This window comes from Sapajus apella, unplaced genomic scaffold, assembly GCF_009761245.1.
Source record: "Sapajus apella isolate SASKATOON/1434 unplaced genomic scaffold, GSC_monkey_1.0 scaffold92, whole genome shotgun sequence".
Taxonomy (NCBI): domain Eukaryota; kingdom Metazoa; phylum Chordata; class Mammalia; order Primates; family Cebidae; genus Sapajus; species Sapajus apella.
The window spans coordinates 4149845-4172907 of record NW_022437032.1 but is presented as its reverse complement, the minus strand read 5'-3'; the positions used below and the strand labels follow the sequence as shown (position 1 = coordinate 4172907).

The 23063-nt window shown below is 46.4% G+C and overlaps 1 protein-coding gene across 3 annotated transcripts in view; it reads right to left on the bottom strand.

Annotated features, from left to right (window-relative positions):
- ATP9A (ATPase phospholipid transporting 9A (putative)) overlaps positions 1 to 23063 on the bottom strand; it is a 159265-nt gene that overhangs the window by 101555 nt on the left and 34647 nt on the right. For all 3 annotated transcript variants that reach the window (XM_032255980.1, XM_032255977.1, XM_032255978.1), the window contains exons 2-4: positions 20597 to 20741; positions 17011 to 17124; positions 6206 to 6314 (exon numbers count right to left, since the gene is read on the bottom strand). In XM_032255980.1, the coding sequence (XP_032111871.1) occupies positions 6206 to 6314; positions 17011 to 17124; positions 20597 to 20741 (368 nt within the window). The remainder of the gene's footprint in view (positions 1 to 6205; positions 6315 to 17010; positions 17125 to 20596; positions 20742 to 23063) is intronic.

The window sequence follows — 23063 nt, the reverse complement described above, 5'->3', positions numbered from 1 at the left end:
TTTTTATTAGAGACAGGGTTTTGCCATGTTGGTCAGGCTGGCCTCAAACTCCTGACCTCAGATGATCTGCCCACCTCAGCCTCCCAAAGTGCTGGGATTACAGGCATGAGCCCCTCTGTAGCAACTGTTGAGATATTACATGCAAAAGTGCTGAACTGAGCTCCTGACACATAGTAGGTACCTAGACTTAAAGGCTAAGGTTTTACACGCAGATAAGCCTGGATTCACATCCTACCTCCGCCCTTTGCTAGCTCAACATCCCAGACAGGATGCTTTTCCTCCTTGTATCATGGCCTCAGCCATGAACCGAGCAATGAGTGAGAGAAAGACATTTTCTCCTTCCCTACATCCACACCCATAAAAACAACCTTCACAGGGCCGTCTAGCAGACTACAGACTAGGCTGGGCATGGTGGTTCATGCCTATAATCCCAGCAATTTGGGAAGCCAAAGCAGCACCAGCCTGGGCAACATAGCAAGACCTCATCTTTACAAACAAGTAAAACGTTAGTCAGGTGTCGTGACGAACACCTGTTGTCCCAGTGACTTGGAAAGCTGAGGTGGGAGAATCACTTAAGCCTGGGCAGTGGAGACTCCACTGAATTGTGACTGTGCCACTGCACTCCAGCCTGGGTGACAGAGTGAGACCCCATCTCAACAATAAAGAAACTACAGATTAAACCTTATCTAGCACCTAGCTAGCTAATAGCAGGTGGCCTTTCTTCATTCTTTCTCCTGCTTCCTAGTTTGAACAGCAGTTTTTCAAACAGCTCAGTGCCACCTTTGTCCTAAGGCATGCCTGTACTGTATGTGAATTCTGGAAACACAGAATCAACGCTTCCAGAGCCTCAGGATCTCACTGGCCTGTGTGGTCTTTTCTTCTGTTCTCCCACAAGGGAGAGGCTCAGGAAATTTAGCCTATTTGGGAACAAGAAGCTAGTGTTGGAACCTGGGGTTCCGTAGCCTGCCACCCCCGCCGTCACAGGCTGCGGCCTTGGATTCATCTTGATGTTCTTTCTGGAGAACTCTTTACCAGGGCATGCCATCTGAGTCGTGCCACGAGTCTCATGTTCAGGAGGGTCCCGTACTTGGTTCAAGGCCCTGCTGTTGCCATCTTGAGATTCTTAATAATTTTTGAATAAGGGTCCCACATGTTCATTTGAATTGGGTCCCACAAATCATGTAGCCAGTCCTGCTCTCTTCCATCCTCTAAGACTCAAGTTGAAGGTCAGGTCTTCCGGAAAGACATCACCATTCTCTCTGATGGACTCCCATCACCCCTTGGCTCATACCTCCATTAATTCACCTACTGTCACTTAAGAAACACATGGTGCAGGGGCTCACACCTGTAATCCCAGCACTTTGGGAAGCTGAGGTGGGCAGATCACCTGAGGTCAAGACCAGCCTGACCAACATGGAGAAACCCTGTCTCTACTAAAAATACAAAATTAGCCCAGGACATGGTGGCACATGCCTATAATCCCAGCTACTTGGGAAGCTGAGGCAGGAGAATCACTTGAACCACGGAGGTGGAGGTTGCAGTGAGCTGAGATGGCTCCATTGCATTTCAGCCTGGACAAGATCAAAACTCCATCTCAAAAAAAAAGAAAACACAGCCAGGCACAGTGACTCATGCCTGTAATACCAGCACTTTGGGAGACTGAGGCAGACAGATTACCTGAGGTCAGGAGCTTGACCAACATGTCTCTGCCAGGTTGGAAGAGACCAAGGAGAGAGGACAACCAAATAAAACTGACCAACCCCGTCTCTTCCTCAACTAAGAAAACAATGCTATCAAAGGACATTTTAGGGACAGGTGGCAAAATTTTACAATGGATTACAAAAATTAGATTAATAGCAATATACTGATGTTCAATTTTTTTATTTTGGAAACTGTACATAATTGTGTTATATAAATGTCCTTTAAGGAATTAAGCACTTAAGTATTTAAGGCATAAAAGGGAATTGTCCGGGCTCAGTGGCTCACGCCTTTAATCCCAGCACTTTGGGAGGCAGAGGCGGATGGATCACAAGGTCAGGAGTTCGAAACCAGCCTGGCCAACATGGTGAAACCCCATCTCTACCAAAATACAAAAAAAAAAAAAAAAAAAATCAGCTCGGCATGGTGGCACAGGCTTGTAGTCCCAGCTACTCAGGAGGCTGAGGCAGGGGAATCTCTTGAACCTGGGAGGCAGAGGTTGCAGTGAACTGAGATCACACCACTGCACTCCAGCCTGGGTGACACAGAGAGACCCTGTCTCTAAATAAATAAATAACTGTGACAAAATGTAATCATTCATGAATCTGGGTTAAGGACATATTGGAGTTCTCCATACAATTTTTTGTAAATTTTTGGCTAGTTAGGAATTATTGCAAAAACAAATTTTAAAATTTAACTATAATAGCACAAATACACAAAAGGATATGGCAAGTAGGTAAATACCCTGGCTTAAAATCTAGTCATCAAGGCACTATGATTCCTGAACATTTTCACCCTGCAAAATAGTGCTGAAAAGTACATTTTAAGACTTCATGTGATAAAAAGGTAACAGCCCGTCATGAATATACATATACATACTTGTTTCATTTTGCTTTTGATCTTACTAAGTGAAAATGGTGAAGTTTCACTCAAGGAAATACTATGAAAGAATTCGACAGGAAAGTCAAAAAAGGCTTCTTTTTCTCCCTTTTCCCTGCAATCTCCCAGTTGAGGTTTGCTACCCTGGCCCTCCCCCAAAAGCGTAGCAAATAACTAAACGCGCCTGGATCGCTTTCCAAGCTGACAGTTTCTTCAGTGTTTTGTTGGGCTTTCACAACAAATTGCGGCTAGGGTCTGGGTTAATATTCAGAACTGTGTTGTTTTCCCTATAGTGCCATTGGCATGACAATAGACACCACAGGCCACAAAGGGAGACCCACAAAGGAAGACACGTTTTTAATGCTCGAGCCATCTGCCAATTCTCCTTAGGACCTTTTCAAGAGCTGAGTGAAGAAGTTAAAGCAAGAGCCGGGAAGGGGTGTGCAGCGGAGGGCAGAAAAATCATTCACGGGAAAAGCAATTGCAATATGAAAAGAACCAAAGAAGGGTCGAAGCCTGGATGGATGAATGAATGGAATCCGTAGGCCTCTTCTCTTGAGCTCTAAAGAGATCCACCGCACTCTCTCCGATGGGGCTTTTGTTGGTTGCCAAGCGTTTTAAATGTTATAGTAAGAATATGTTATTAAGGGAGGATTTAATACACACGAACCACACAAGAAAAAGCCCTCCAGAGAGGTCTTCTGACCACTCACGCAGAAAGCCCAGGCCACCTGCCTCTGCAAAGATTACACCGATTCTTTTTCTTTTGGTAGCAAGATGTCCTAAATACAGTAGTTTAGCATGAATAAAGTATTTCTATACCAACTCGGAATTCCTCCTTCTCACACAGACTTGCACAGTTTTAAGACCACCAACGATGAGAATGTATTCAAATATGCTAAAACAAAATATTTTCATACCCTTGAAAAACACAATTAATATTAATGTTTTTTGTTTTTTGAGATGAAGTCTTGCTCTTGCCCCTCAGGCAAGAGTGCAGTGGCATAATCCTGGCTCACTGCAACCTCCACCTCCCAGGTTCAAGCGATTCTCCTGCCTCAGCCTCCTGACTAGCTGGGATTACAGGCACCTGCCACCACCCTTGGCTAATTTTTGTATTTTTAGTAGAGACGGGGTTTCACCATGTTGGCCAGGCTGCTCTCCAACTCCTGACCTCAGGTGACCCACCTGCCTCAGCCTCCCTAAATGCTGGGATTGCAGGCATGAGCCACCACACCTGGCCAAAATTTGCATTTTTTTTTGCACAAAACATATACCTCTGACATTTTTCCCAAAAGGAAAACTCTACTGAAAACCCCCAAGAAACCGTGGATGGACTGCTTCCTTGAAAGCATAAAACACTTAACAGAACAGCAGTTCAGACGCTGCCTGGCTTGGGTGCTAAATCCCTTGGCATCTAGCCATCTTCTCTCTTTCCAAATTCTCGGTTTCCTGAAGGTAAGGCACAGCCTTTATTCCCCTCAACCTCTTTAAATAGCATCCATCCCTGAATGGGATCAGGATTCTCAGAGGACAATCAAATAGACTTTCCTTGGCTAGATTAGCAAACTTTAGGTAACATTCTCTCATTTCTGAATGCAACCTTACAGTAAATCTGTTGTAGTTAGAAGTCAATGGCTGGGCACGGTGGCTCATACTTGTAATCCCAGCACTCTGGGAGGCCAAGGCGGGTGGATCACCTGAGCTCAGGAGTTCAAAACCAGCCTGACAAACATAGAGAAACCCCTTCTCTACTAAAAATACAAAAATTAGCCAGGTGTGATGGTGCATGCCTGTAATCCCAGCTACTTGGGAAGCTGAGGCAGGAGAACCACTTGAACCCAGGAGGCGGATGTTGCGGTGAGCCAAGATGGCGCCACTGTACTCCAGCCTGGGCAACAAGAGCAAATGTCTGTCTCAAAAAAAAAAAAAAAAAAAAAATAGGGCCGGGCGCGGTGGCCCAAGCCTGTAATCCCAGCACTTTGGGAGGCCGAGGCGGGTGGATCGCAAGGTCAAGAAATCGAGACCATCCTGGTCAACATGGTGAAACCCCGTCTCTATTAAAAATACAAAAAATTAGCTGGGCATGGTGGCGCGTGCCTGTAATCCCAGCTACTCAGGAGGCTGAGGCAGAAGAATTGCCTGAACCCAGGAGGCGGAGGTTATGGTGAGCCGAGATCGCGCCATTGCACTCCAGCCTGGGTAACATGAGTAAAACTCCGTCTCAAAAAAAAAAAAAAAAAAAAAAAAAAAATAGAAAAAAGAAAGAAACAGAAGTCAACATTGTCTGGGTTGTTTTGTGGCTTTTCCACGGTGTGTTTGAGTGGGTTTTTAAGTTCCATTGTTTAGAATGCACATATCTTGCAAGGAGGTCAATGATTAAAGGATTTTCATATCCCTGGGAAATGTTATTAAAATTTAAATTTCAATTTTTTTTTTTTTTTGGGAGGGAGTTTCCGGCTGGGCGTGGTGGCTCATGCCTGCAATCGTAGCACTTTGGGAGGCTGAGGTGGGTGGATCACAAGGTCAAGAAATCGAGACCATCCTGGCCAACATGGTGAAACCCTATCTCTACTAAAAATACAAAAACTAGCTGGGCGTAGTGGCGCCCGCCTGCAGTTCCAGCTACTCGGGAGGCTGAGGCAGCAAAATTGCTTTAACTGGGGAGGCAGAGGTTGCAGTGAGCTGAGATGGTGCCACTGAACTCCAGTCTGGGCAAAAAGTAAGACTCTGTCTTAACAACAAAAAAAACAAAACAAAACAAAAAAAATAGAGAAGCAGTTTCCCTCTTGTCACCCAGGCTAAAGTGCAATGGCATGATCTCGGCTCCCTGCAGCCTCCACCTCCCAGGTTCAAGTGATTCTCCTGCCTCAGCCTCTTAAGTAGCTGGGATTACAGATGTATACCACCATGTCCAGCTAATTTTTGTATTTATAGTAGAGACAGCTTTTACCATGTTGGCCAGGCTGGACTGAACCCCTGACCTCAGGTGATCTACCCACCTCAGCTTCCCAAAGTGCTGGGATTACAGGCGTGAGCCACCATACCAGTCCAAAATTTCAATTTTTTGTTTTTGAGCCAAAACATACAACTCTGACATACACATCTGGTCACTGTCTTTGGATCAGACTCCACACTCTCCAGGCTTCAATTTCCAGGATTTATAAAATGCCTTCAAAGAAATCTTCCCGGATACAGTATTTACCTAAATCTGTACTCAAGTTGCAACAGTTTGGCTTTAAAGTAATCACTGCCGAAAAAACTATTTGCAGCCTGCCATGTGAACAGCAGGGGCACCCTCCTTCCTTCCTCAGCCAGGTGGCAGAAAGGGAAAGGGATTAGCCATCAAGGATGCCAGCACACAGAACGTCATTCTAGGCTGATGACACACAAGTTATTTGACAAGACCAATACCAAGAGGCCTGTGGTTGCCGCCAGGGCCTGGTGGGACCCCATCAACCTGTCATCCAGGGCAGATGGAGGCCTCCCTGGTGCTGGGGCCACCAAGCGACTGTTCAGCCACGTGGCCTTCCCACACCCACGGCCCAGGCCTTGAACTCTTCTCCCCTGACTGTCAGTGGCCCGTGATTGACCTGCACCCCTGTGGCCCAGGAGCCAGGAAGCTGACCTCGCGCTGTGAGCCGGCTGTAGACCTGGGAGTTGACTTCCTTGTCCCGCACGTAGCATCGGATCTCTTCCACCGCCTCACGGATGACAGTGACGGCCAGCACGAAGCCCTGCAGAGACAGATGACAGTGAGCCTTGCTACAGGCAGTGAGCCCCGCTGCAGCCAACTGTCCTCTCCTGGTGCCAAGGGTAGAAAAGGCGAGAGGCCACTTGGGAGTGCTGCAGGGCAGGACCTCTGGAGCGCCCGTGGGCAGGGAGTGCCGAGAGTTATTCCAGATGCATTCGCCCCTGCAAGCCCCCCTCTCCGAATCACTCTTAGGGAACACACACTCACAAACACACCCTGCAGAAACACTACCCTAGAGACACACTCGCTGCCACACACGTACAAGGATGTCCGCATTTACCACCTCGGGGTGAGGGTGACAAACACAGGAACGCTCAAACTGTTCCTCCCCAAGCAAGTGATGGTGACCTCAAACACTGTCTCTCACCCACCATGTGCTGGGCACTACTGGAGGTGCTTCTCACCCTCACAACAATCCTATGAGATACACTCCCGTAACTAAGATCCCCATGCAGATGAGGAAACTAAGACACAGAGAGGTTGAGTAATCTTGCCCAAAGACATAAAGCTACTAAGTGATAAACAGGAATCAAAATGTAGGCAATCTTAATCTTTACTGCCTCTAGAGAAACATAGGTAGATGGAGCCAGTGAGAGGGACCGCCAGGCAACAGTTAAAAAGAATAAGATACATCTGTTGCATTCACAGAGCCAAGTGGAAAAATCAGTCTTTCAGAACATACACTGTAATACCATTCACATATATAGCAACAAAGATCCTTTTTTTCCCCCCTCCACTCTGTCACCTGGCTGGAGTGTAATGGCACCATCTCGGCTCACTGCAACCTCCACCTCCTGGGTTTAAGCAATTCTCCTGCTTCAGCCTCCCAAGTAGCTGGGACTACAGTCATGAGCCACCACGTCCAGCTAATTTTGGTATTTTTAGTAGAAACAGTGTTTCACCATGTTGGCCAGGACGGTCTCAATCTCTTGACCTCATGATCCGCCCACTTCAGCCTCTTAAAGTGCTGAGATTACAGGCGTGAGCCACTGTGCATGGCCATACATAGCAACAAAGATTCTATACACTGTTAAATGTTTTCAATTTCCTTAACTACCAGCTAGATTTCTCTGCCAGGAGGAAAGAGACTAGGATCAGGATAGTGAGGGACTGAAATAAGCTTCGGACTATCTGTAACATCTTCAGTTTTTTGGGTTTTTCTGTTTGTTTGTTTGTTTGTTTGTTTGAGATGGGGTCTCGCTCTGTCGCCCAGGTTGGAGTGCAGTAACACGACCTTGACTCACTGCAATCTCACCTCCCAGGCTCAAGAGATCCTCCTGCCTCAGCCTCCCGAGTAGCTGGGACCACAGGCATGTGCCACCACACCTGGTTAATTTTTTGTATTTTTGGTAGAGATGGGTTTTTGTTGTTGTTAAAATAGAGACTCACTCTGTTGTCCAAGATGGAGTACAGTGGCACAATCCTGGCTCACTGCAACCTCCGCCTCCTGGGCTCAAGAGATCCTCCGGCCTCAGCCTCTCAAGTAGCTAGGATTATAGGTAGCCACCACCACGCCCAGCTAATATTTGTATTTTTACTAGAGACTGGGTTTCACCATGTTGGCCAGGCTGGTCTCGAACTCCTAACCTTAAGTGATCTGCACACCTCAGTCTCCCAAAGTGCTGGGATTAAGCCACCATGCCCAGCCAGAGATGGGTTTTTGCCATGGTGCCCAGGCTGGTCTCAAACTCCTGAGCTCACAAAATTCACCCACCTCAGCCTCCCAAAATGCTGAGATTACAGGCATGCATCACTGCATCCAGGTGTTTTAAGTTTTTATAAGGAAACCATATTAAGGTATTAATTGCATAAGTAGCAACTAATAAAAATTTAAAACTTCCCCAACCTTCCCCTGAGTTGGGAACCCCAACTCATAAAATCTGGTTGAATGGAGGGAGTCACCCATAGCAGAATCTACTTCCAATCTAGATTCTTTTTCTCTTGTAATCAATAAAGTCAAAATCAGTCATTCACTTATGTGCTTATAGTCATTCATTTTCCTTGTCATTCCTCGCCCCCCACCCCCTTTTAGAGCTTGCCAGGACAGTTATTTTTTTAAATACAGATAGCATCACCACTGAAGGGTTAGCAGTTGTGGTTCTTGGAGAATTTCACTTTCATACTGTTTACGCTGTGAAATATATTAGCTTCGATTCAAAGGACTTTAAATCTCTTATGTAAATCTATCCAGAGATGTGCCGCTTTGTGAAACTCCTCCCAGTGCCCATACATCTTTACAATCAAAGGATTGCTCCTGTTCCCAATCAGATGTAAAGTACACACTGCAGCCAAAAGGAAACTGGTACATTTCAGAATCAAAGCATAACCAGACCACATAGGGAGAGAGAGAAAGCCTATTTCGGGAGGAACACAGAGCCAGTTTGCAGAACTCCCCGCTCCACCATGCTGCTATTACGTTGTTCTGCGCCAAAACCTAAGTTTTTGTTGTTGTTTGTTTTTTTGAATGTTGTGGTTTCTATCTGTCTCTGCATGAGCCTGGCTAAATCCCACTGATGTTCATGGAAAGTGTGTGCTCATACAAAGACAGGAGCCGAGCACTAACCTCCCTGCTGCAAATAAATACCACCTCCCAAATTATCATGTTTCCCCACACATACACACATAGCTCTCATTCATCCTAGGGGCCATGCCATGCCTTGAGCTAGAAATTGCTTTACAAAGATGCAAATGTAGTCCAGGAATAAATTCCGACCACCTAATTTAGGAGGTCCTTAATATCCATCCACAGATATTTAGAAAGAAGCTTTAAGGGGCGGGGCAAGGGGGTGCTGAAGGAGGCAACTGTCCGAGCTGGTGACGAATCACAGGCAAGTGGCCAGGCGCAGTGGCTCATGCCTGTCATCCCAGCACTTTGGGAGACCGAGACGGGTGGATCACTTGAGGTCAGGAATCTGAGACCAGCCTGGCCAACACAGTGAAACATTGTCTCTGCTAAAAATACAAAAATTAGCCAGGCATGGTGGCAGGTACCTGTAATCCCAGCTACTTAGGAGGCTGAGACAGGGGAATCACTTGAACCCAGGAGGCGGAGGTTGCAGTGATCCGAGATCACGCCACTACACTCCAGCCTGGGCAACAGGGCGAGACTCCGTCTCAAAGAAAAAAAAAAAAAAACAGAATCACAGGCAGTGATAACTCACAGACAAGCAATTCTGAAAGTGCAAGCCTCTTTTGTAAAGTTGTACGTCAAAAATGAATTTACTAAAGCAAATCTAATCTACGGGAGATAGAAATCAGCAAAGCAGTTGCCTGGGGCAGGGGGGTATGTGGGGTGATAGGGACAGGCACTAGGGAACTTCCTGGGGTGATGGAAATGTTCTATCTCTTGATTGAGGTGGCATTTATGTGGGCGTTGATGAACATCAAAACTCAATGAATCGGAAACTGAAGATCTGTGCATTTTATGGTATACCGATTATATCTCAATAACAAAAGTACCCTAAATGTATTTTGTCACCATACTGTGTTACAGATTATTTCTGCTCTCCTAAGTTACTTCTCCCCCAATATATTAGTACCAAGAAAAAAATTATTAAAAGCTAAAACGTGGCTGGGTGTTGTGGCTCACACCTATAATCCCAGCATTGGGGGAGGCTGAGGCAGGAAGATCAATTGAGCCCAGGACTTCAAGACCAGCCTGGGCAACATAGGGAGACCCCAACTTTGCAAAAACTATAAAAAGAATTAGCCAGTTTCTACAAAAGAAAATAGAAACCTGAAATCTGGGGGCAGGGGGTGAATGAGCCAGGCATGGTGGCTCCTGTTGTGGTCCCAGCTACTGAGGAGGCTGAGGCAGGAGGACTGTCTGAGCCCAGGAGGCAGAGGTCGCAATAAGCCGAGATCAAACTACTGCACTCCAGCCTGGGCAACAGGATGAGACCTTGTCTTGAGAGAAAAAAAAAAAAAAAAAAAAAAAAGAGGCTAAAATGTAATCTGAACAATGAAAAACATGTCATTAGTGGCAGAATTTAAAAATGAAAATGAGAACATTTCCTGAGACTTCTGTATAGCCACATGAAGCATTTTACTTGCAGTAATTCATCTAAACCTCCCAATAAACCAAGGCAGTAGAAAGGATCGTCCCTTTTTAGAGATGACAAAACTGAGGCTCAGAAAAGTAGGCTGTGTTCAAATTACATGACTTCCCAAAGTGCAGTTAAGAGCTAAACCCAGTCGGGTGCAGTGGCTCACACCTGTAATCCAGCATTTTGGGCGGCCGAGGTGGGAGGGTCACCTGAGGTCAAGAGTTCGAGACCAGCCTGGCCAACATGGTGAAACCCATCTTTACTAAAAATACAAAAATGAGCCGGGTGTAGCGGCCACCTGTAATCCCAGCTACTCAAAAGGCTGAGGCAAGAGAATTGCATGAACCTGGAAAGCAGAGGTTGTAGTGAGCTGAGATCTTGCCACTGCACTCCAGCCTAAATGACAGAGCAAGACTCTGACTCAAAAAAAGAAAGAAAGAAAGGCGCTAAACCCAAACCACTTGGCTCCACAGCCCTCATTCAGAACCACTGCACTTAGGAGCTGCGTTTGAAATGAGGCGACTTTCAGAATGGTCAGAAGACATTTCAAAATGTGTTCTAGCCAAGAACTGAAAATTGACTCTTTACATAAAAATCCATTAAGGGTGGCCAGGTACGGTGGCGCATGCTCATAATCCCAGAACTTTGGGAGGTTGAGGCGGGTGGATCACCTGAGGTCAGGAGTTTGAGAATAGCCTGGCCAACATGGTGAAACCCCATCTCTACCAAAAATAAAAAAATATAGCCGAACGTGATCTTGGGCACCTGTAATCCCAGCTACCTGGGAGGCTGAGGCAAGAGAATCACTTGAACCCACGAGGAGGAGGTTACAGTGAGCCAAGATCACGCCATTACACTCCATCCTGGGCAACAAGAGCAAAACTGTATCTCAAAAAAAAAAAAAAAAAAAAAAATCTATTAAGGGAAATCAGCTATGGTCACCTAGAAGTAGATGCTGTCTAATTAGTTTTTCACCCCAAACCCTTTTTCCTGTAGTTCCTGGAAAGAGAGGCAAAAATCTAAGACAAATATCCCCCAACTTAGCCATCACAGGAAAAGCTGACTATAAATGGGCCTCCAACCTGGAAACTACCAGACTCCTGGAGGTGCCAAAACCTAGAGGCAAGCTGTTAACTGCCTGGCTTCTGTCCTGAGCTACAGTCAAGGGAAAACAGGCCAGTCAGTTAGGAGACATCAGAGTGTGGGGGTAGAGGCCGAGAAGGCTTCAGTGGAAACAAATTTTAAAAAAATAGTAATTGTGGGGTATGCTGGCTCACGCCTATAATCCCAGCACTTTGGGAGGCTGAGGTGGGCAGATCTCAAGGTCATGACTTCAAGACCAGCCTGGACAACATGGTGGAACCATCTCCACTGAAAATGCAAAACTTAGCCGGGCATGGTGGTGCATGCCAGTAATCCCAGCTACTTGGGAGGCTGAGACAGGAGAATTGCTTGAACCCAGGAGGCAGAGGTTGCTGCGAGCCAAAATCATACCACCGCACTCCAGCCTGGGTGACAGAGCAAGACTCAAAAACTAATAATAATAATAATTACTATGGCCTATATTGAGTCAGGACTTCAGGTTTCTTTTGGAAAATCAGAGCATTATTTTATTTGGTTTGTGTTTTTTTATTTTTGTTTTTTGAGAGACAAGGTCTTGCTCTGTCGCCCAGGCTGGAGTGCAGTGGCGTGATCATAGCCTATTACAGCCTCAAACTCCTGGCTGAAGTGATCCTCCTGCCTCAACATCCCAAGAAACATACACCACTATACCTGACTAACTTTGATTTTTATCTTCAGTAGAGATGAGGTCTCACCACATTGCCCAGGGTGATCTCAAACCCCCAACCTTGAGCCATCCTCCCACCTCAGTATCCCAAAGTGCTGGGATTACAGAGGCAAGCCCAGAGCGTTGGGAGTTACAGGTCCAGCCTCAGGGCATCATTTTAGCAAGGAGACACCGACTGGAACTGAGGGCCGGGCCCCCTTTAGAAGAGTGTGAGGCTTCCAGGTCATCCCGGTCCCCACCACTCACTCTAGCCACCTGCCTCCCCTCACTGGCTGGCGCTGGAGTTTGCCATCACCACTGCTGATATGAACAACACTAGTAAGGGAAACAGAATGGCATGTGCAATAAACTCACATTAACAATTTGATCTACATTCACAACCCCAAGTACCAGTCTGGCCTCCCGAGGAAGGAAGAAACAACTTTGTTCTTAAGGGTTCCAAACACCCTAAATGCACATTTCATGTATTTTATTTCCTGTAACTCACTCACTTCCAGAAAGGCACTGGGGTGACTTAAGATAGCAGTCCTGGCACAGTAAGATTAAAAACACTTAAAAGAATAAAAGGCAGGCCAGGCACCATGGCTCATGCCTGTAATGCAACACTTTGAGAGGCCAAAGTGAGTGGATCACATGAGGCCAGGAGTTCGAGATCAGCCTGACCAACAGGACGAAACCCCATCTCTAAAAATACAAAAATTAGCCATGTGTGGTGGCACACATCTGTAATCCCAGCTATTCGGGAGGCTGAGGCAGGAGACTCGCTTGAGCCTGGGAGGCAAAGGTTGCAGTGAGCTGAGATCACACCCCTATACCCCAGCCTGGGTGACAGAGCAAGATTCCATCTCAAAAAAAAAGAAAGCGATGTGGCTTGAGAGATGGGGTCTTGAGCATTCCTTGCTGGGGGCCTGGGAGGGGCCTCCACAGCCCAGAAACATAGGGGCGAGGTAATAGGAAAGTCCCTCACCTTCAACTAGAGCAGAGAGGCCAAGAGAGAGCCTGATCACCAGGAAAAGGGTGGATCCAATTCACATGCTGCTTTAAAGTTTTTTTAATGAATTTTGTTGATATTTAAAAATCAAGAGTAAAATATACTAAAAATTTTTTAAATGATTCATAACTATGTATATCTTGTTTTTTTCCTAAGAAGAAACATGGGCTGGGTGCAGTGGCTCACGCCTATAATCCCAGTACTTTGGGAGGCCAAGGGTGGGGAGGATCACTTAAGGTCAGGAGTTCAAGACCAGTCTGGCCAAAAATGGTGAAACCCCGTCTCTACTAAAAATACAAAAATTAGGTCAGGTGCGGTCACTCACACCTTTAATCCCAGCATTTTGGGAGGCCAAGACTGGTGGATCATGAGGTCAGGAGTTAAGGATCAGGCTCGCCAATATGGTAAAACCTCGTTTCTACTAAAAATACAAAAATTGCCTGACATGGTGGCGGGTGCCTGTAATCCCAGCTACTTGGGAGGCTGAGACAAAGAACTGCTTGAACCCGGGAAGTGGAGGTTGCAGTGAGCTGAGATCTCACCACTGCACTCCAATCTGGGAGACAAAGCAAGATTCCATCTCAAAAAAAAACAAAATTAGCTGGGTATGGTGGCACACTCCCAGCTACTTGGGAGACTGAGGCAGGAGAATCACTTGAGCCCAAAAGGCAGAGGTTGCAGTGAGCCCAGATCATGCCACTGTACTCCAGCCTGGACAACAGAGTGAGTGAGACTATCAATCAATCAACAGAAAGAAAGTTGTAAGAGTTTTTATTCACCATGCTTGTTTGTTCATAAAGCAACTCTGGAGGGAAGGAGAAATGAAATTATTTAGAAGGCAAAATTGGATGGAAGTAGATTCTTCACAAGGGACATCTGTATATTTCTTGAGTCATGTGAATGCATTACCTTTCAAATAACTACACTTTAAAAAGATAATCAATAAAAGGCAATACAATAAACGATATTTTATATACATTGTAGACTAGCTTTGTTAAGGTAACTTATGGTTTGATTTTATATTCGTATATAATGAACAGTTATGGAACTAATAAACTAAAATGATGTTAGAGTATTTCACATAGAACTACAGAGTTTGTAACTCTTGGGTCTGACAACTCCTGGTCCCGGTTTGTAGCTGACTAGGAAAGAGTAGCTGACAGGACCTTCTCATCCTCCCAGGGCTTAATTCTATCAGTCCAGCTCTAGAGCATTTGTTTATAAGGTAAAGGCAACAGTTTCTAAGGCCTGGTGCAGTGGCTTATGCCTATAATCCCAGCACTTTGGGAAGTCAAGGTGGGGGGATCACTTGAGGTCAGGAGTTTGAGAGCAGCCTGGCCACCATGGTGAAACCTTGTCTCTACTAAAAATACAAAAATTAGCCAGGCGTGGTGGTAGGTACCTGTAATCCCAGTTACTCAGGAGGCTGAGGCATGAGAATCGCTTGAACCGAGGAGGTGAAGGCTACAGTGAGCTGAGATGTGCCACTGCACTCCAGCCTGCGCAACAGAGCGAGACTCCATCTCAGAAAAAAAAAAAAAAAATTGTTTCTTGATGATCACAATATCAGTGCTTAAAAGCGCAGGCACCACCTGGCACTTGGTTCAGCATGCCACCTGATACAGGCAGGAATGTCTGTTATCAAAGGGGCAGGATGCTTGGATGAAAGGCCCCTCTAGCTCCCAGGATCCTACTTCACCCCAAAATGACTCAGAGCAGGACAGAACTATTCTTGTCATTCCAAAAGCACCTGCACTGTTTGCGTAGAAGAAATAATCCCCTTCTTCTTTGCAGGGCGAGAGCTGCTGGCATCACTTGCCTGATAACATGGCACGTACAGCGTAGGCACGCCCACTCCCAGGCCCCTGAGCATCTGGCTTCCTCCATTCCACAAGCACCTCTGCACCAAATCCTCATAATCCCTCACCTGCTGCCAACAGCAAAAAGGTATATTGTTTCTGTTTCTTTTTTTTTTTTTTCTATTTTGAGATGGAGTTTTGCTGTTGCCAGGCTGGAGTACAGTGGCTCACTGCAACCTCCGCCTCCTGGGTTCAAGCAATTCTCCTGCTTCCGCCTCCCGAGTAGCTAGGAATACAGGCATGCACCACCATGCCCAGCTAATTTTTGTGGTTTTAGTAGAGATGGGGTTTCATTATGTTGGCCAGGATGGTCTCAATCTCCTGACCTCGTGATCCGCCCGCCTCAGCCAACCAAAGTGCTGGGATTACAGGCGTGAGCCACCGCACCCGGCCTAAAAGCAAATTATTTAATTAAAAATAAAAATATTAATAAGATTTATGAACAGAAAATCTGAGTGTTCCCCTGGGTCCCACCTGGTGAGAATATAAACAGCAACTGCATTTCATAGTATCTCTATTTGGAGAAAAAGGGTATCAGCTCTGTCCTCTCCACAGCTCAGTGACACTGGACCTCTTTCTGTTTCTCAAATGCGCAAAGAACATGTCTGCTGCAGGGCCTTTGCACTGCTGCCCGCTGGAATATTCTACTTTCCATCATTCCTCAGGAGGCCTTTCATAGCCACACGGGCTAAGGTTGCCTCTCCACATCTCCTACCCTTCACCCTCATTTGTGCAAAAAATACTAAACGTACCTGGGATACCCCATCCGTCCTATGACTTTATTCTGTTACTATCAGAGCACTTTGCATGATTTGTAACAATTTCATTTATTGACTTATTGTCTAACCCCTCTGGATGTAAGCCTCACAGGGCAGAAATGTTTGTCTGCTCTGTTCATGGCTGCACCCCCAGAACTTGGCACACGGCCTGGCACACAGCAGGTACTCAACCACCCTCTGCCAAAGCAAGGGAAGAAAGAAAAGGAGGCCAGAGAAGGAGCAGAGGGGGCTTCTCGGTTCTGCTACACATCATGTGCACAGCAGCACAGATTCTGCTACTTTTCCAACTCCTCACACTCAAATACTCAAATACATTAGACACAAAGAAAATGTGAGCTTGGAAAACAATCCAAATACAACTTGGGCGTCCCTGATCCAAAATGCTTGGGAACTGAACTGTTTGAGATTGCAGATGTTTTCAGAGTGGGGAACATCTGCACCATCCTTACCAGCTGAGCATCTCAAATCTGAAAATAGTGCTCAAAAGGTTTTAGATTCTGGAGCATTATTTTTATTAGTTTGGAATTTTTTGTTTGTTTTTGTTTTGAGACACATCTGGCTCCGTCACCCAGGCTGGAGTGCAGTGGCACAATCTCAACTCACTGCAACCCCCGCCTCCCAGGTTCAAGTGATTCTGGTGCCTCAGTCTCCCAAGTAGCTGGGACTACAGACGCATGCCACCACACCCAGGTAATTTTTAGTAGAGATGGGGTTTCACCATGTTGCCCAGGCTGGTCTTGAACTCCTGGCCTCAAGCAGTCTGCCTGCCTCGGCTTCCCAAAATGCTGGGACTATAGGCATGAGCCACCATGGCCGGCTAGATTTTAGAGCATTTGGAATTTTGGATCTGGGATGCTCAACCTGTGATACAACCCATGAGGACAGGGGATTTGTCTTTCTCATTTGCCACAGTGTTCCCAGAGTCTAGACTAGCACATATATAATAAGCATGCAATAAATCCTTGCTGAGGTCATGCAAGACCCAACCGCTGACTGAATGAATGAATGGCACAGGCTTTGCTATAGTTTGATCCAGGTGGTGTATGAAATGGAGCTTCAACACTAAAGTCTCAGGGACTCCCAGTGTGTTGGCCTAAGGGCATCCTTTCCCTTACAAGGCCACCGTCCCATTACAGATGCCTAAGTCAGAGAAACAAAGAACTTTCTGTTTCCAAGGCTCTAGGGTTACTGAACAAACAATGCCGATTAACTCACCAGGGGAACCCAGTAGGTGTAGAGGGCGCCAAGTCTCATTTCAGGCACAAACTGAGAGCAGGCAAGAAGTAAGAAATAGAGGTTGAAAAAGTATTTGAACTGGTTGAACAGCACCTGGAATGGAGAGAAACAGAGAAGAGACACTCAGGGCTTGTCTGATGAGATCTGGAACATCTGGAGGAAAATGAACAATGTTTTGTTTTTTGTTGAAATGGAGTCTTCCTCTGTAGCCCAGGCTGGAGTGCACTGATGCGATCAAGGCTCACTGCAACCTCCGCCTCCCGGATCCCGGTTCAAGCAATTCTCCTACCTCAGCCTCCCAAGTGGCTGGGATTACAGGCACGAGCCACCATGCCCAGCTTATTTTTGTATTTTTTAGTAAGGATGGGGTTTCACCATGTTGGCCAGTCTGGTCTTGAACTCCTGACCTCGAGATCTGCCCGCCTCGGCCTCCCAAAGCGCTGGGATTACAGGCATGAGCCCCCACAGCCAGCTGGGAAATGAATAGTATTTTAAAAACATACTGTGGCTGGGCGTGGTGGCTCACGCCTATAATCCCAGCACTTTGGGAGGCTGAGGCAGGCAGATCACCTCAGGTCAGGAGTTTAAGACCAGCCTGACCAACATGGCGAAACCCTGTCTGTACTAAAGGTAAAAAAATTAGCCGGGCGTGGTGGCAGGCACCTGTAATCCCAGCTACTTGGGAGGTTGAGGCAGGAGAATCGCTTAAACCTAAAAGGTGGAGGTTGCAGTGAGCCAAGATCACACCATTGCACTGCAGCCCAGGCAATAAGAGGGAAACTCTGTCTTCAAAAAAAAAAAAAAAAATTCCTGCACAAGAATACAATGTACATAATACCTTTCACATAAAGCTTAAACACTTCCATATGCTGTTTAGAAAAACACACATGGGTAATAAAAGTATCATTTGTAAAAGAAAGAGTAAATAATAATACACATGAAAACTGCAAACACCAAATTCAGAAGAGTAGTTACTTCCTGGGGAGGGGGTAAAATCTAACATGGAGGGGCACACAGAGGCATCAACTATGTTATGTGTGTTTTTGGGCTTGGTTTGGTTTGGTTTTTTGAGACAGAGTCTCACTCTGTCATCCAGGCTGCAATCCAGGGGCATGATGACAACTCACTGCAGCCGTGAACTCCTGGGCTCAGGCAATCCTGCCGCAGCCTCCCAAGTAGCTGAAACCACAAGCATGCACCACCATGCCCAGCTAAATTTTTTGTTATTTGTAGAGACAGGGTCTTTCTACGTTGCCCAGGATTGTCTTCAACTCCTGGGCTCAAGCAGTCCTCCCACCTCAGCCTCCCCAAGTGTTGGGATTACAGACCTGAGCCACTGCATCCTGACTGTGTTATTTCTTAGACTATATACTTTGTAAGTGCAATAGACCACTCAAGATAGTGTTTAAGAGGAAGTTTTGGTGGGAAATGCTTATGCTATAAGGTTGAATCCAAAAAGAAAGACAAAAAAGTTATGTCTGCAACATGCCAGACACAGTGGTACAGGACTGTACTCCCAGCACTTTGTGAGGCTGAGGTGGGCGGGTTGCTTGAGTTCAGGAGTTCGAGACCAGCGTTGGCAACATGGTGAAACTCCATCGCTACAAAAATTAGCCAAGCATGGTGGCATGCACCTGTAGTCCCCGCTACTCAGGAGGCTGAAGCGGGAGGATCAATTGAGTCCAGGAGGCAGAGGCAGAAGTGAGCTGAGATCATGTCACTGCACTCCTGCCTGGATGACAGTGAGTGCCCCATCTCAAAAAATAAAAAGTGAAACCCTATCTCAAAAAATAAAATACAAAATAATTTTTAAAAGTTATGTCCACAATATGACCTTAACTCTGTAAAATTATATAGTTGAATCCTCCCCTGGGGAGCAGCTGGGTACTAGCATGGTTCTGACCGCTGGCATGCGCCCAGGAGTGAGACTGATGCCACATGACTAGTCTGGGTCAATAGATAATGAATAGAAGTACTGTGTCTCTTCGAGGCTAGGACAGTTAAGAGCCATTGGTGCCTCTTGCACCACCATGGTGACTCTGGTGGCAACATAATCCAGGTGGCACGGCCAGAAGATGGAGGAGTGTGGCCTAGTCTGCATCTGACTTTCCACGAATGAAAATAAACCTATTCCTCCCTTATTCAAATTGCTGCCTGGGAGGCTGAAGAGAAGCCTCACTTGAGCCCAAGAGGCTGAGGATGCAATAAGCTCTGACCATGCCACTGCACTCCAGCCTGGGCAAGAAAGTGAAATCTGGTCTCTAAAAAAAAAAAAAAAAAATTCAAATTGACCTTGAACTACACTGTTTAGCAGACTTCTGCATCTGTGCTGTCACTCAATACCTAACGCTGCCATTGTGTTCCTTTTTGCACTGGAGCTGACTGCTACTGCCGATTCTCAAAGTCAACTGGTGTGTGTTTGGAAGCTAAAAATAGATACTGAATGTATGTGCATGTTGGGGGGGGTTGCGGAGTACATGTCCACGGATTTGTGTAAGTTAATGTGGAAGCGCTAAGCCACCAGAAACATTTATTATTGCAAAAATATTAATGAAAATTCTCTCTAGAGATGGGGAGGATAAAATATATCTTTATTTTTTCCCCTCTAAGCTTTTATCTCCCAACTCGCCCATACTGACTAATGTGTCATGATGGGGGAAATTCAGGCACTGCTGAGATTCTTTTCTGCTGGTTTGGTCATAATGCTAGGTTCCCAGCATGTCTTTTTCACTCTTAGGCTCAGCACAGCAAATACATGTGAAGTTACTCTAACTGAGCAGGTGGGGTCACACAGCCTTGCAGAAAGTACCCCCTGCACCCCACCCCACCTCACCCCCAATGCCACCACCACCCAGTGCTGAGCCCAGGGAAGATTGACAACCAGGGGCTAAAGGGGTACAGAAGAGTCACCAACATCTGCCACAGGGAATTCAGTCTTTTAAGACTGTACCAGCTGGTGGAGATGCTCATGCCTGTAATCCCCCCACTTTGGGAGGCCAAGGTGGGTGGATCACCTGATGTCAGGAGTTCAAGACCAACCTGGCCAACATAGTGGAATCTCATCTCTACTAAAAATACAAAAATTAGGCTGGGTGCGGTGGCTTGAGCCTGTAATCCCAGCACTTTGGGAGGCCGAGGCGGGTGTATGACCTCAGGTCAGGAGTTCGAGACCAGCCTGACCAACATGGAAAAAGCCTGTCTCTACTAAAAACACAAAATTAGCTGGGCATGGTAGCAGATTCCTGTAATCACAGCTACTTGGGGCAGGGTAGCTGAGGCAGCAGAATTGCTTGAGCCCAAGAGGTAGAAGTTTCAGTTAGCCAAAATCATGCCATTGTACTCCAGGCTAGGCAACAAGAGTAAAACTGTCTTTCAAAAAAAAAAAAAAAAAAAAGCAGCCAGGCATGGCGCCTGCAACCCCACTATGCAGGAGGCAGAGGTTGCAGTGAGCCAAGATCGCGCCACTGCACTCCAACCTGGAGTGAGACTCCGTCTAAAAAAAAAAAAGACTGTACCAACACATGTATTTGCCATGGAAAAAAATGTGGTCCCTGCCTGCACGTACCCCAGGAAGAAAGGTGAAGAAATTGTACTTCTGATTGTTGATGACATTTCGAGGATACCTCTGGTCCCTCTTCTCGGGATGCCCCAACCAGACAGTGCGGGGCCTGGGCTCCCCTCCCCCGCAGCATCTCAGCCACTCGCAGCACCTGTGGGAAAGACAGACCCACACATCAAGGCCACGCCCACACTTTGAGGCTGTGCTCATGTCTGCCCACTCTTCTCTGAATGCTTTTCTCCAAAGCATCTTCTCTGGCTCAGGACCACGGCCATACTTGGGGGGCTTCATCTTTCAATGAAACAGGAAAACAGAGCAGAAACTCCCAAGAAGCTGTGGTCCAAACAAAAGACGCTTTGTCACCAAGATGTCCACCAACGGTGGACTGGATAAAGAAAATGTGGTTCATATACACCATGGAATATGATGCAGCCATAAAAAAAGAATGAAATCATGTCCTTTGTAGCAACTTGGATACAGCTGGAGGCCATTATCTTAAATGAACTGATGTAGGAACAGAAAACCAAATACTGCATGTTCTCACTTATAAGTGGGAGCTGAACACTGAGAGCACATGGACACAAGGATGGGAACAACAGACACCGGGGACCACTTGAAGAAGGACATTTGAGGAGGGCATGGATTGGAAGGCTAGTTATTGGGCACTATGCTCACTACGTGAATGACAGGATCATTCATACACTAAGCCCCAGTGAAACCCAATTTACCTATGTAACCAACCTGGACATGTACCACCTAAACCTAAAATAAAAGCAGAGGAAAAAAAAATTTTTTTAAAAAGATGCTTTGTCCCCAGTCCCAAATGATTTACAGCCATGCATTGTTAAACAACAGGGATATGGTTTTTTGTTTGTTTTTTGAGATGGAGTTTCACTCCTGTTGCCCAGGCTGAAGTGCAATGGCATGACGTCGGCTCACCACAACCTCCACCTCCCAGGTTCAAGCCATTCAGCCTGGGCAACAAAGTGAGACTCTCATCTCTGTTAAAAATTAATTTTTTTAAGATAGGCTTTATTTTAGAATAAAAGGATTTAAGAAAATAAATATATCACAATAAGTACTATTATTACATCTACATTTCATAGATGAGAGAGAAACTTGGGCCAGGCGCGCAGGCTCATGCCTGTAATCCCAGCACTTTGGGAGTCCAAGGCGGGCAGATCACCTGAGATCAAGAGTTTAAGACCAGCCTTACCAACATGGTAAAACTTTGTTTCCACTAAAAATACAAAAATTAGCTGGGTGTGATGACACATACCTATAATCCCAGCTACTCAGGAGGCTGAGGCAGGAGAATCGTTTGAACCTGGAGGCAAAGGTTGCAGTGGGCCAAGACCATGCCACTGCGCTCCAGCCTGTGTGATGGAGGGAGACTCCAGCTCAAAAACAAAAAAAAAAAGTGAAGGCCAGCATGGTGGCTCACACCTGTAATTACAGCACTTTGGGAGGCCAGGAAGGACAAATCACGTGGTCAGGAGTTCGAGACAAGCCTGACCAACATGGTGAAAACCCATCTCTACTAAAAATACAAAAAAAATTAGCTGTGGCCGGGCGCGGTGGCTCAAGCCTGTAATCCCAGCACTTTGGGAGGCCAAGGCGGGTGGACCACGAGGTCAACAGATCGAGACCATCCTGGTCAACATGGTGAAACCCCGTCTCTACTAAAAATACAAAACATTAGCTGGGCATGGTGGCGCGTGCCTGTAATCCCAGCTACTCAAGAGGCTGAGGCAGGAGAATTGCCTGAACCCAGGACGTGGAGGTTGCGGTGAGCCGAGATCGTGCCATTGCACTCCAGCCTGGGTAACATGAGTGAAACTCTGTCTCAAAAAAAAAAAAAAAAAAAAAATTAGCTGGGTGTGGTGGCATATACCTGTAATCCCAGCTACTCAGGAGGCTGAGGCAGGAGAGTCGCTTGAACCCGGGAGGCAGAAGTTGCAGTGAGCTGAGATCGTGCCACTGCACTCCAGCCTGGGTGACAGAGGGAGACTGTCTCAAAAAACAAAAAAAGATAGAAACTTGGAAGAGCTAAAGCACCCAAGGTTTCAGAGACGTAAGAAACAGCTGGGTCTGGCCTTGAGCTGTATCAGCCTTATTCCAAAGCCTAGCGTCTCTTCCCCACCCCACGCTGTCACAGCTGCTGGTTATACCAAGATTGCCATATAAAGGAAAAGAGGGGGCGGGGGAATCTCCTCTCCTCCCCCGGCTTTCCTTTTCAGCAACACAAGAGAGGAGCAAGGCACAAAGATGATGTCTCAGAGGGCCATATAACCTGGAGAGAAGCCAGCACACCAGCTGTCGGCAGAGCAACCCCAAGGGCACCCCCAACCTGGTTTTCCCAAGAGGGCAACTCACTGGTGCCAATATCAGCACCCCACTCCCAGGTCACCCTCCCAGGATGAAAAGGAACACCTCGGAATCTGGGCTGCTTTGGCAAAACAAAGCTACTCTG